The 15092-nt window shown below is 34.7% G+C and overlaps 1 protein-coding gene across 1 annotated transcript; it reads left to right on the forward strand.

The window, feature by feature from the left end:
* The first annotated feature begins 9503 nt into the window (after window positions 1-9503).
* On the forward strand, window positions 9504-12348 carry P5CDh1 (delta-1-Pyrroline-5-carboxylate dehydrogenase 1). Its single transcript, XM_090118732.1, has one exon. It carries the CDS (start codon window positions 9987-9989, stop codon window positions 11688-11690), a length of 1704 nt encoding a protein of 567 aa, XP_089974858.1. The 5' UTR covers window positions 9504-9986; the 3' UTR covers window positions 11691-12348.
* The last annotated feature ends 2744 nt before the right edge of the window (window positions 12349-15092 follow it).

The following is a 15092-nucleotide window of genomic DNA, read 5'->3' on the forward strand; positions in this document are numbered from 1 at the left end:
ATAGAAGAAGATAGCGGTTTAATCGCCAAATTTTATGTTAAGACTTATTGTAATCGAAAATGACAAAGTTATATCAAAATCGATGTAACCAACGAGTGTGTAGACAAATAATACAGAGTAGACAAATAATAATAAAAAAACGACGATTCATTGATATTTGTATTAAGAAATTTCCATTCCGTATAAAGTACTTGTAAATTGACATAAATATGATTATCAGTTTGAAATAAAATGTTATAATAAGTTAAAATAATGTGCATGCTTAATCATTGACATTTATACGACCTTTTAACTTTTTATGTGACATTAAAAGGCACGTATGCAATATAAAATTAATTTAGTTACAAAAATAACTGCATGGTAAAGTGAGTGTAGTGTTGTTATAACTGTGATACACGCAACGCCCCAAAGTGTTCCGGGATGTAGCTGTGGCTCAGTGGTTACAGTTTATATATGTGCTTGATTATGAGTTCAATGTATTTCGCCTAGATTTCGTTTAAAAATAGGAAGTTTGATTTTTATTGTATTATACACATGGTTGGAAATCGCAGGTACGGTTTCAAATAAACATTTGAACTATGTTAAAAAAATTTATACAATTGAATTTTGTCTGTAATAAAAATACTAATTGGTGTTAATAAACAGTAATCACTGAACAAATTCAAAAATTGCAATAACATGTAAATTGTGAAACATGAAACCCACTCATAAGCTAAGATATATCGTTATAAAAGGTATTTTGTAAATCTTTAATGCGGTAGAAACCCATCAAAAATTGCTCAATGTATACAGAGGTAATAAGTACTTATGTGCGGACGGACTGATTAGCTGTAAATATCAAGTCTTTGAAGCATTTTCATAGTATAAGTTGTGACATACGGATTCGCTCGCTTAAATTAAGTCAAAATAGTTTCATCCTGCCAAACATATCGTATTTATTGAAAATTTTCGTCAATTCACTTTTTTCACATAATTTTTATAAACATTTTCTACTGTCTCTATACCATTTCTACGAGCTATTTTCTTACAGAACTATTTCTGATATTTCACTGTAATTAGCAATAAATGCGATATGTCAACAGAGGGTCTCTCTATAAAAAAAAGAAATGTGATTTCAACCATTCCTATCGCCATTCCGAATTGGATGTATTTTGGGAGTTTTACACTTTTACAAGCGTTCGTAACTGTAGCGTATAATATGGTATAAACTGAACTTTTGTACTGTTCTAAACAAGGTACAAATGTGGAGCGGGGTGACGTCACCGCGGTCATCGTTAGGGAAACGCATTTTTTATAATAGCATTTTTGATCGAACTCAATTCGCTCGACTGTGTCAAATATATTTTTGGGTAAACTATATTCCATTATACAAAGATCGAGGCCAAATTTGTTCAATATTACGAGCCGGGAAGTGAAGTCGGTTAATTTTAAATTTTAAAGTGTTCACTTCGGCCGCTTCTGCAGGAAGAGTATCGTGTAATCCGCTTATTGTATGTTATGTGTAACGTTAGGTCGTCTCTCAGCCGGGCCCGAGGGTCCGTGAGTGGCTCATGAGCATTTATATTGGCCCTTCGCACAACACGCGCGACCCCTGGCGCAGGAACTCAACATAAATGTAATATCTCGAACAGCCAGCGCCTATGGTGTCAAAAATTGTATGATTTTTTAAACCCAATATTCATTTGAATCAATTGCGATATTATATTATTATTATAAAAAGATCTAGTGAATATTTGTCTTAAAGTTTCTTTGACGTAGGGACAACGGTCGCGTCTTTTCTTGGTATTTTTTTATATTTTAGTATATGGTTCCGCATACTCGTTAGAAATGTATTTATGTTATGAATGTATGTAACAAAGAGCGCGTCGTGGTGTGCGAAGGGCGCGTTAGTTAATTTTAGCTTTAGTCGAGTAGCTGATCAGGCACGCTCTAAGAGTGTCATATTATATTGTTTGTACATTAGTTCCGTACACGCGACGACGGTGCAATGTTAGGGCTCCGTGTACGGGAGGCCGCCCGGCCGACACTTGCCAATGCCTAGTTGTATCTTATGCGTATTATGACATTTATATTAATGCATTTAGTGTTAGATAGGTTAGCGACGTGAACCGGGGTTGCGCCGCTATATCGTCGCCTCCGTGAGCCAATGTCGCTGTCAAAAATGAAAATGACAGAACGATAAATTGGCGCGCTTTTTGAAACAGATAATTTATTTAAACCAATGAATAAAAAGTTGCCTTATATAACTTTTACAAACAAAATACTTTTATACGGCAAAAGAAAATAATTTGAACGCTACAGTCTACAGATTGGCTCACGGAGGACTCTGTGCGAGATGGCGCGCCCCGGGACAAACCAATGGTATAGGTATATTAAGAAGAGCTGGAACGTCAACACATTTACAAATTGCACATGTTAGGCCGGGAGATACTGACACAAAATTTCGGGTCATTTGTAACAGGATGGCGGTCTAGAGGGGTCTTAGTACGCAATGACAAAAAGAAAAATGATGGTCAGAACGCTGGTACCGGCGGACTAGTCGCGTGGGCGTTAGTCACACTCGTCGGATAAATAGCGAAAGTCCAACGATTTGTAACACAAAAATTTTAGAATTTACCGATAGTCCTTAAAAAAGATGTAGGCGGTAGTGTCATGCCATACTTTGACGATGTGACTTACAGTCCGCTATACCGACGTGAATGCGTTGATTTAAAAAAAAACAATTCAACCATTTGTACCGGGCTAACTTTTGCACAGGTAACCATCGTCGTGCAGCCATTTACTAAAATCGCCATGCCATACTTTTCGGACGATTCCAAATGGTCGCCATACCGCGGAAAATCTGAATCTGAAGATTTTTTTCGCGTCGGTATGGGGGGCTGTAAGTTACACCGGAAAAGTATGGCATGACACTACCGCCTACATCTTTTTTATGGGCTATCGGTAAATTCTAAAATTTTTGTTACAAATCGTTTGACTTTCGCTATTTATCCGACGAGTTCGACTAACGCCCACGCAACTTTTCCGCTGGTACGAGCGTTCTGACCATCATTTTTCTTTTAGTCATAGCGTAATAAGACCTCTGTAGAACCGCCATTCTGTTACAAATGACCCGAAATTTTGTGTCAGTATCTCCCGGCCTATGTATGTGTCATATTTTGCAATTGTTTATAAATACAGGGTGATGTAATTGGTGTATTACGAATATCTAAAAATCTATGAAGAATTTTGTGATACAGTAAATGGAAGAATTACTTATAGACTATTTTACAGTATTTAATAAAATCATTTAATTTTTTGTTCATTTTCATTAGAAATGTCAATTTTTCTCACCAAGGTGGAAATTTGGATGATAAGGATCTTGTTAGAACAATATAAATTTTGACTAAAATCGGCATTTTTACCAATAACAGTGTGATAATGAGCTTTTACTAAATCAGGCACACTTCTCGAACTCTATATTTTCTCTTGTATCGGCTTTTCGGTAACATTTCAAAAGAAAAAATTTCATCTGATCAAAGCATGGATCAAAGTAACGATACCACAGCTAACATTTGACAGTATGTACATAAACAAAATGATGTCGATAAAAACATTTCAGGTCGTTTGAGAAATTTGCCATTGCCAAAAAAGCTCATTATCACACTGTTTGTATGCATTTTCTGAGTAAATTTACTATGGTAATGTATATTATATTTTAGACCATTAGAAAGTAGATATTTCAACGAACAAAAAGCCCCCAAACTTTTTGTAAAAAGCTGATACTTCGACGTCAGAATTTTCGATTGAAAATTAGGTTGTTTTTTTGGTATTAAGTTGAAATAAGGCGAAAAAATAAATATTTTCAATCAAATAAATTACAGTGTATTTGAGACACAATAAGGTAACTTTTCACCAAATATAGTAGAAAAAATTTTTTTTGAAAAAGTAATAAAAAACCAATAACTTGGTTTTTTGAATATTTCACCTAAATTTTGAGGTTATGTGAAAAAATTGTTAATACAAAAGTACAACTTTTGTACTTTTTATTACCTACAACTTTGCCATTGAACTTTTTTCCATAGGACTTGTAGTTTTGTTGGAAATCAAGAGAAACCATTTTTTAGCCTTAAAAGCTCCCCCCTCCCCCTTCCCGATCTCGAAATTGTCTGTAATTTATTTTTCCTTTAATTTTTATCACATTCTCCTCCTTTTCTAACACAGGGTTTCATCCTACTACTATTTTTTTTAGGTTTTTATCATTTTGGAAGGGATTGGCCCTGGTGTATGTTGGGAGTGAGCGCACGTGTTATTTGTATTGTTTTTATGACCTGAAATTTAATTATTATTTGATAATTGAATAATTATTAATACTTTTATCCAATTGATTATTATTAGAATAAATAATTTACTTCATCAATTGATTTACTTTTAAATTATAATTTTACAGGTAAATTATGAGAGCTTTCATAATTATATTTGCATATATTTATCTACAACGCACCCATTTTACAATTCAAGTCTAAAATGAAACTAGAGTCGCATTTATTTTTTGAACATACTGTAAGTGAAATTGCATAAGTGTGAGTACTGTGAACATGCCAGCTTTCCTTAATTGACCGATATGCATTGCGGAGATAGTGTAGCGCTTTGTATGCGTCCGACGAGTATTGTTTACTGTACTGAAGCTGAAACGGCAATAAAATTGTATACAAATTATTCTGTGTTTCATTTGAATACCTATTAAATACTTAGTTAAAAGTGAGTTTTAAAATAAAATTCATAGACATGCCATGAAGTAGGTTCCTACTATTGGTATAGTAGGAAGTAGGAACCTACTTACCTACACCAGGAACGATTTTGCTAATGACAAGATGCAGTAAATTTTGTATGTTATTGTTATTCATTATTTTGCTACAGGAATCCCTCTTTTTCCACTGCTGAACTAGTGTTCTCCTAGAGAAGCCGACATTCATTGGATTGAATACTAAATTTTTAATCCAACTAAGGAAACAGATCATAATATTATATTATTAATCACTACATAGTATAAAACAAAGTCACTTTCTCTGTCCCTATGTCCCTTTGTATGCTTAAATCTTTAAAACTACGCAACGGATTTTGATGCGGTTTTTTTAATAGATAAAGTGATTTAAGAGGAAGGTTTTAGTATATAATTTATTAGGTTTTAGACAAAGCGGACGAAGCCGCGGGCGGTAAGCTAGTCTTATACATAAAAATGAATCGCAAAATGTGTTGGTAAGCGCATAGGTAACTCGAGAACGGCTGAACCGATTTCGATAATTCTTTTTTTGTTATATTCCTTGAAGTACGAGGATGGTTCTTATGTAGAGAAAACGTAAATATTATGTACCACGGGCGAAGCCGGCGCGGACCGCTAGTATTATTATAACTTTAGATTGCACTTAATTGATCTTGAATACATTTAATAACAGGAAGCTACTGCTAGCATGTGCAATACATCACAAGTGTGTTCATTAATTTATGTACTTAGGTACTGTAATAGCATTACACAATAACAAAATTGATTTTGCTACATTAAAAACGTCTATAGATCCTCAACATATCAAGTAGGTATCTACATTTATTATTCCAATCAGCCCTTAGACTAAAGTCATTAGAATGCGTCTACCTATGAAGAGAGACGTTGTTGGAATCATTATGTGATGTGCACGTTTATATTTAATGGAATCAAATCGTGTGCGTTACCCAGGCAAAATGTTTTGCTTTAGAGAGATGAGACTTAAACAAATAATTAGTGTATCATGAGGAGCAATTTGTTTACTAATAGCAAAATTTGTTTGAATTGTAGTTTTTAAGTTATTTAAGAAAAACAAATTTTGCTGGAGTAACGTTTGAAACGTTACCCAGGCAAAATCGTCTTTCAAAAATTAGTTTCAGCACGGAACCAAATACATGAATAGATAGCTTTTGTTGAGTAGTAAATGTTTATAAATAGCAAAATTTGTGTGTGGTATAGTTCTTTAGTTATTTAAGATTTTGCTGCGGTAACGTTTTGGGATTTCCCAGATCTCGAAAACGGCTCAACGCAGAAGTTTGAAAAAAATACCGATAAAAGACCTTAATTTGTTTAAATTTGTTTAATCATTAGTTTTTGATTTGGTTGACGTAAACCAATGTAATTAAATGGTTTCAAAAATCAGAAGAAGCGGGTTTACATGTAAACCAATACACTTATAACCAAATAAACAGCTGTAAAAAATACCCGTGGTTCGACGCTTGTTTACAGCAGACATTTTAGATTTCATACTTTACACGTTAAGAAGATAAAAACAAATTTGATTTATTTTAGACTGGTCGTACTTTAGCGATCGAATACGCAGTTCCCATAACATTAAGAAACATGGCATACTTTAAACAAATTAAAATGATTCATGAAAATTCTTTCCTGTTAATTTCAGCCTTGAATTACGGCTCTAATGAAAGTTATCTCAAAAACAAGAATATGTCAGCAATTCTCTAATAAGCCGACCAAATTGAAAAGGTCACGTAAAAGCGACTGCACCGTACGTACGGGTAATCTTCGCAAATTAGCAGCTTGGTAACCGATGTTTTGTACAGTTAAGCAGAAAAACGTTATTCGTGAAGCCGATTTTTTAATATTTTTTAAGTGCAGTACCATATTACACAATTTTTACTAGTTAATAAAAGTGTAATATCATAGTGTATAATTTATAGTGTGATTTAAAACAATACAAACATATATACATGTAGCTATATTTTTAGTACTTAATTTGTTGTTTCTGTTAAACCAAATGTTTTATTTTGATACCACAACGCAAAGCCACGCTAAAAACGTTTTAACTTTTAACGTTCTTGATGCTAGTCAGAGCAGCGCGTTTATTTTAACTAACCTGACCAGAAAACTTTTGTATTCAACTGTACTAACAAAACATCTATATTATCCTGTTCATTTCAGATGGTTGCGCTTATGTATGGTGCGGTCGCTTTTATGTGACCTTTTCAATTTGGTCGGCTCATTAGAGAATTGCTGACATAATCTTGTTTTTGAGATAACTTTCATTAGAGCCGTAATTCAAAGCTGCAATTAACAGGAAGGAATTTTCAGGAATCATTTTAATTTGTTTAAAGTATGCCATGTTTCTTAATGTTATGGGAACTGCGTATTTGATCGCTAAAGTACGACCAGTCTAAAATAAATCAAATTTGTTTTTATCTTCTTAATGTGTAAAGTATGAAATCTAATATTTCTGATGTAAACAAGCGTCGAACCACGGGTATTTTTTACAGCTGTTTATTTGGTTATAAGTGTATTGGTTTACTTGCAAACCCGTTTCTTCTGATTTTTGAAACCATTTAATTACATTGGTTTACGTCAACCAAATCAAAAACTAATGATTAAACAAATTTAAACAAATTGAGGTCTTTTATTGGTATTTTTTTCAAACTTCTGCGTTGAGCCGTTTTCGAGATCTGGGAAATCCCAAAACGTTACCGCAGCAAAATCTTAAATAACTAAAGAACTATACCACACACAAATTTTGCTATTTATAAACATTTACTACGCAACAAAAGCTATCTATTCATGTATTTGGTTCCGTGCTGAAACTAATTTTTGAAAGACGATTTTGCCTGGGTAACGTTTCAAACGTTACTCCAGCAAAATTTGTTTTTCTTAAATAACTTAAAAACTACAATTCAAACAAATTTTGCTATTAGTAAACAAATTGCTCCTCATGATACACTAATTATTTGTTTAAGTCTCATCTCTCTAAAGCAAAACATTTTGCCTGGGTAACGCACACAATCAAATCGATTCTTATTAAGTTTAGTTTCATGTGGAATACTGCAAGAACAAGAAACTTAAGACAAGTTCATTTAAAATTTCAAATCCCAGATTTCAGCCAAATTAGCAAACCTAATAAATATACCTACCTACCCTAAGTATCTACCTGATTCAAAAACCTCGTATAAGATTTATTTTCTCACTTAGTTAATATCATGTACATATTATTGTAATCCATTTCGCAAACAATTATAATTATCGATAATTATTTTAGTTTATTTATTTATAACAAAAAAACGTTAATAAATTCATTTGTTCGTCTGGTCATAGTTATAGAGGTCAGTGGTCTGGTCTAGACACAGGGTCTAGTATCGGGTCTAGTGTGGCAACTGTGTGACAATATCTGTGTCTGTGTTACATCATATTATAAATGTTCTAATCTTGTTCTAATATTTTGTTTAGTTCTGAGATGTTATCACATTTAACTAACAAGTTACGTGAATTAAAATTATCTCAATTATCATTCTATCTTATCATTTTGTCATGTTGCGCAGGACAAAGCAGTTGAACAAACAGGATAATCCTGAAGACAGATTCAAACTCGATTGCCGGTTTGATTATTTTTATATCTTATTTTTATTTAAACTTTGTGAAAGATGTTCTACCGTGGTTCCACCAACTTTATGGAACTCTTTTAATAGAACTGTACTGGCATGAAATTTAAAAGATATGAGATATACCTACTAACAGCACAAAATATATCGTCTCATTCTTATATGTCTCTTATAAGAATGTACTTAAGTAAGTAATGTAAGTAAGTATATATACTTAAGTATTTTGTTATATATAATGCAAAGAGAATACAAATAGGTACTACGTAAGGTAAAATGTCATTTTTTAAAAGGCTGTTTAAATTATGCGTCTGCCTTATGCCAATATGTTTGCAGAATATAGGTCATTTTACGGAGCCTGCGCCCTACAATTTTTAAGATAGGTGGTCTGCGTATCGTCGACTGTTATTTCAGAACTTTTAACTAGTTACATAGCTTTTTATTATAATCATTATTTTATATAAACTTTTTTGTGTCTTAGACCCCTTGCCATGTTTCTCCATGTTGGGTAGACCCCCTACTGATATTAATTTCCATTTTCCAGTAAATTTGTAACTGTAGTGAAGTTTCGTGTTAAAAACGTAAAGTAAAAACATATGTTAATTTATACATTTATTATTTGAATTTAAAATTTAAATTAAAACTACTCAAAATAAAATTTTGTATCTGCTATGTAAAATATACGTAGTTAACATTAAATAAATATAAATATAAACTACTAGCGGTCCGCCCCGGCTTCGCCCGTGGTACATGTTTACGTTTTCTCTACATAAGAACCATCCTCGTACTTCAAGGAATATAATAAAAAAAGAATTATCGAAATCGGTTCAGCCGTTCTCGAGTTATGTGCTTACCAACACATTTTGCGATTCATTTTTATATATAATAAGATAAATCTTTTATAAATAATGTACCTATGTTTTAATATTAAGATAGTATGATGTTAGGACATAAATAAGACCAGAATATTAAGTCGCAAAATGTTATGAAAGGGATGATCGCTGTGGCTGATCGCAAGTCGCAACCTGTGGTCGCAACTGGTCGCAAATGCGCAAAATTTAACTTGCCTTAACTAGTCTATGGGCCTGCAACAGCTGAGCTACTCATAGACACAACACAAATTCAATAGTCTTGAAACCAAACGACTACTTAAAAAATGAGAATGTTTTTTTTGTTAGGACTAAAGTGAATTTTACAATAAATTAAGTACCTATTGTAATGCTATAAAAAGTGAATACTAGAAAAGTGACTGAGGAATCTACACTGGATAGGAACCACAAAGATTCAAATTTGAAAATTTCCATCTACGCTATATTTTTGTTACAATTTGACATTTCCCAGTTCTGACTTCCATCTCAATTTGTCACAACACAAAATGTGAATTAGTTACATGTGAAGGTCGCGCTAGGAGTGTTGCTGTTGGCTGTTGCCAATTACGTTTTTTCCGTACCAAATCGGTAATAGTTGCGTCCGAGCGCGGAGCGGCCGTGATTTACGTAACGACCTTCTGTCACGAGATTCCGCACGTATCTTGGTCGAAACTGAGAGCGCACTATCTTATCAGTATCTAGTGTTTATAACGGAACAGCTGGACTAGCATCGTCAAAATGTTGTCCGCGATATGTACGAGAACTGCTCTCAGCGCACGCTCGCTCGAGCGCTACGCCTCGAGCGTGGTCGAGCTCCCGAAATTCCAAGACTTCGGCGTTCAGAATGAACCCGTGTTGGGCTACCGCGCCGGCAGCCAGGAGCGGAACGCGCTCGTCAGCGAGCTGAAGCGCACCGCAGCCGTCACTGAGGAGGTTCCCATCGTGATCGGAGACGAAACCATCAAAGAGGGAGAGCCGAAATTCCAAGTCATGCCGCACGACCACGGCCGTAAGATCGCCAAATACTACTACGCGAGCGAGAAAACGATCCAGAAAGCTATCCAAGTGTCGGCCGAAGCGCAGAAGCGATGGGACCGCACTCCACTGGACAAGCGGGTGGAGATTTGGCAACGCGCTGCGGATCTGATGGCGGGAGAGCATCGCCAGCGCCTCAACGCCGCGACCATGCTGGGCCAGTCAAAATCTGTAGTGCAAGCGGAGATTGACTCTGCCGCTGAACTTATAGATTTCTTCCGCTTCAATGTATTTTTCTTAAAAGAGAACGCTAAATATCAGCCTATCTCTGAAGACCCCTCTGTCACTCGCAACTCTCTCCGGTTCAGAGGTATGGATGGATTCATTGCTGCTATAAGTCCCTTCAATTTTACTGCGATTGGAGGTAACCTTGCGTACACTCCAGCACTCATGGGAAACGGTGTGTTGTGGAAGCCCTCCGATACTGCCCTTCTTTCTAATTGGCGCATTTTTAACATAATGCGAGAAGCTGGTCTTCCATCAGGAATTGTAAACTTTGTGCCAGCAGATGGCCCCACCTTCGGTCGCACGATCACCGCCTCGCCGCATCTGGCTGGAATCAACTTCACGGGATCGGTCCCGACATTCAACTGGTTGTGGAATGAGGTGGGAAAGAACTTAAACTTGTACCGCAACTATCCCCGACTGATCGGTGAATGTGGAGGCAAAAATTATCATTTCGTTCACCCGACTGCTGACATACAATCAGTCGTAAATGGTACAATTAGATCAGCATTCGAATTTTGCGGACAAAAGTGCTCAGCTTGCTCAAGAATGTATATTCCAAAGTCTCTCTATGAACCCATTAAAGAAGGTTTGCTCGAGGAGAGAGCTAAACTAAAGATAGGAGATCCTACTGACTTTAAAGTGTTCACCGGTGCAGTTATTGATGACAAGGCATTCGCGAGAATAACAGGATACATAAAGAATGCTAAGAATAACCCCAAAAACAAGATCCTCGGAGGAGGAGAGTTCGACGATAGCAAGGGTTACTTCGTGCAACCCACTATCATTGAGACAAGCGATCCTCACGACAAGTTGATGACTGAAGAAATCTTTGGTCCCGTGCTGACAGTTTATGTGTATGATGACAAAGATGTGATGAAAGCCCTCGCCCTCGTTGGAAGCTCAACAAAGTTCGCTTTAACTGGAGCTGTGTTTGCTAAGGATCAAAGCTTTTTAGAGAAGGCCTTTGAAGAATTGAAAATGACAGCTGGTAATTTCTATATCAATGACAAATCGACGGGCTCAGTGGTTGGACAACAGCCGTTCGGTGGCGGCCGCATGTCCGGCACGAACGACAAGGCGGGCGGCCCCAACTACGTCATGAGGTGGACGACTCCACAATCCATCAAGGAGACCTTTGTCCCCCTCAAAGATATTGACTACCCATACATGAGAGATTAAGCAGAGATGAGATAATATCCAATTTAATGTAACAGTACAATAATGATCTATCAATAACTATCATAGTTATAGTATTATGCTTGTTTTTAAAGGTACTATTCTAGTGAACTTGTATTTAACTGTCAATGTATTAAAGAAAAGAAAGTATTTATTTATTCTCAGCACTACTATACAGTAGTAGTAATGGAAGAGTGATTTGTATATTGTGTTTATTTATTGTGAAGGGTCATTGATGAAGTACAGCAGTACAATAATATGCGATGCAATAATATTAGAGGTTATATGAAATGTTACCTGCGCTAGGTGTAGCTCCCGATTTGGGAAAATCCGCTTCTTGATGTGATAAATTAATTAATTACGATAAATATAAAAATATGTGTACTCGCTCGTCCCTCGGTCACAACTGCTCTTATCTAATTATTTTATTTGTTCCCTTATCATTTTAAACTAATTATTTGAACTATCTGCCTCCGCTCTCTCGAGATAATGCATTTATGCTCTTCAACTATAACAAAGTATATGAAGTTTTGTTTCTAAAACGACCTGATTTTTTCGAATAATATTAGTAATGTTTGTGTTGTGTGTTTATATTTATATCTAGTTGTGATTAATATCACTGTTAATTGATGCTCGTTAATAAATTTAATTATTATTATGATTTGTGGTTTTTCTTTTCCCTTATCAAAAACGATACAAAATGAACTCTCTCTATCGCTATCGTGACTCATGATCATGAAATAGATTTTAAATGTCTTCTATTTTGCCTATCTCTTTAAGTCATTCATAAACATTTGACTTTATTACCTTTTCACGAATAAGCCGCTAAACCGATTTTTGATAAGATAATAATATTTATCTAGATAAGGTTTTTAACTCAGTGCAAGACGTAAGCCCTATGTATGTACCTACATATTGTACATCCGGATGGAGTTCATAATATTTTAACTATGTAACCGCTTTAAATTTTGAAGGATTTTGGCAATTCTAAGAGTCAAGACTTACTTAAATTTTACATCATCAGCACCATTAGAAAACTTTGTTTGTTTTTACTAAGTATTAAATAAGAAAAATACTCCATCCTATCCTATACTATTATAAAGGCGAAAGTTTGTATGTATGGATGGATGTTTGTTACTCTTTCACGCAAATACTACTGAACCGATTTCAATGAAATTAAGCACACATATAGAGGGTAACTTGGATTAACACATAGGATAGGTTTTATCCCGGAAATCCCACGGGAACGGGTTTTTCTTTGAAAACGCGGGCGGAAAGCTAGTTTTTTTCATATTTTTTTTTATTTTTCTACCTTTGGATCTATTTATTTAGATACAACTTAAAAAAAAAGCTGCCTTAATTTTTATTACGGGAGAAGCCAGGAAAAGCGTCTAGTTGTTACATAAATCACTAGTTACTAACTGTTTGAAATTCTTCTTAGTAAAAGGGTAAAGACTTTGATTACCTATAGCATAGGTATTATTATATCTATTACCTAAGTATAAAAATATTTAAATACTTAATTAAATTCTCAGCAATTTGCAGTTTTAAATTTTAATTATTAGTAGGTAGGTAGGTAACTACATGAAATGTAAATTTATGAAGTAATGCCCACAATCTATCTCGCAGTTTTTATATCATTTCCCTTTTTAAATTACCTATTATCTGTTAGTTAGTACATATATTGATATTTGATACTTAACTTTTTATTTATGTGTAAGCGATTGTAATTTGTAGTCTAGTAGTCAGCACATGTTATTGCAATACATAACAATTAGTAATTAAGGTTTTATGTTAAATAAGTATTGTACGGTCTAAATTGTTATATTTGTTTGTGTTGCAAATAAAATAAAATAAAAATCAATAAAAAAAGTCCCTAGATTAACCCTTACAAATTGGAGTCGAAGCCATGACCTAAGAACAACGCAGGCGCGCAGCCATTGCACCAAAGAGAAAATCAATACCTAAGTACAAGTTCATGCGTTCGGCTACTTTATATAACTTCAGATTTCAGAGAATAGCAAACCATGATACATCACACAGCACACTTCCCATTATTATATTTGAAGAATTAATTTGCAACATTATCACGAACCTCGACAAAACCGGATTTCGTAACCTGCGTACCTAGTTACCTACCTAAATAAAAAAAAACTAGAGCTTAGAGCATGCTGAGTGTTATTTTTTGTTTACGTTTTTTTTTCTATTTTATGGAAAAATCTTTTAATTTAAGTACCTACCTATGAAATTGAGATGTAGGTATTTAAGAAAGGCAGCATATTTTTTATTTATTGAATTAAAATAAACTTTGATTATTTTAACTACTTAACTCTATTAAACAAAAAAAATTACACTTTATAAGCAACTATATTGTCTTCCCAGATTCTAGTACATAATTGTGTAACAATTGCAAGCTGAAACAAAAGAATTCATCACATTTGTTGACACATTACACTATACCTACACAAAAGCTTTTCTAGACTTGTAAGATGAAAACCTACTCATAGTAGAATAAAAGCCGAACGTGACTGGTTTTGTATATTGGCATTGAATAAAATTTTCAATAGTTAATGTTTGCGTTTGCTCAAGTAACTGGTGATTATTAAATTAGAGTCTATATATAATAAGTAACTAGATTTATAGCAGACTCAACACTGTATTTTCTAGTGTTTGATTTTACGCGAGTATTAGACATTTAGAAATTAAAGAATTTTTAACTGTCTCAGTGCAGTCTCCCCGTGACCACGCTCGCTGTAAAATGTTCGAAACGTCGGGTCAGGGCCGAGCCGCCCCTGTGTGCGAAGTGTGCGGCGCACACAGGCGCCAAGACAATAGGGGCGCCGCGCCGCCACTGCCACCTAAATTATTTTTGTTACCTATATGATTGTTTTTTGTAGTGGAGTATCGACAAGATAGTAGGTACAATAGGCGCAATATAGGCCTTGTAAACAACAAAACATTGAACAAGTCTCTCAATATTTAATGTTTATTATTATTCACGTTTATGGTTTCATTTTACGTTTAGGGTTTTAGTTTACATTCCTTACGAGCTCAACGTTAAAACGGCGGCAGTTATTTGAACAAGAGAAAAAGTACTAGTTATTCTAAACCGTAGAGGCGCCGAGTTTGTATGAGTATGAAATTAGTCCACTCATTTCGTCCGAAAAAAAATGGCAAATAAAAGAAAGTGAATTTGCGCATCTATTTTTTTGATATGTTGTAGGGGATACCTAGAAAAGCTTAACTTGAGTTTTTCGACCAAGATTTCCTATGAGCTTTCGTCGCCATCTTGAAAAAAGGGGTAAAATTGGTTTTTCGGCAATAACTCGGCTATCCGATGAAATTCGGAAATCACTTATAAGACACTTTTTGTTCCTTTTTTAATGCTCTACAATTAAGTCCTGA

Source organism: Colias eurytheme, chromosome 3, assembly GCF_061535395.1.
Source record: "Colias eurytheme isolate Ceu_HAF_F1 chromosome 3, ilColEury1 Martin Lab GWU primary, whole genome shotgun sequence".
Classification (NCBI taxonomy): Eukaryota; Metazoa; Arthropoda; class Insecta; order Lepidoptera; family Pieridae; genus Colias; species Colias eurytheme.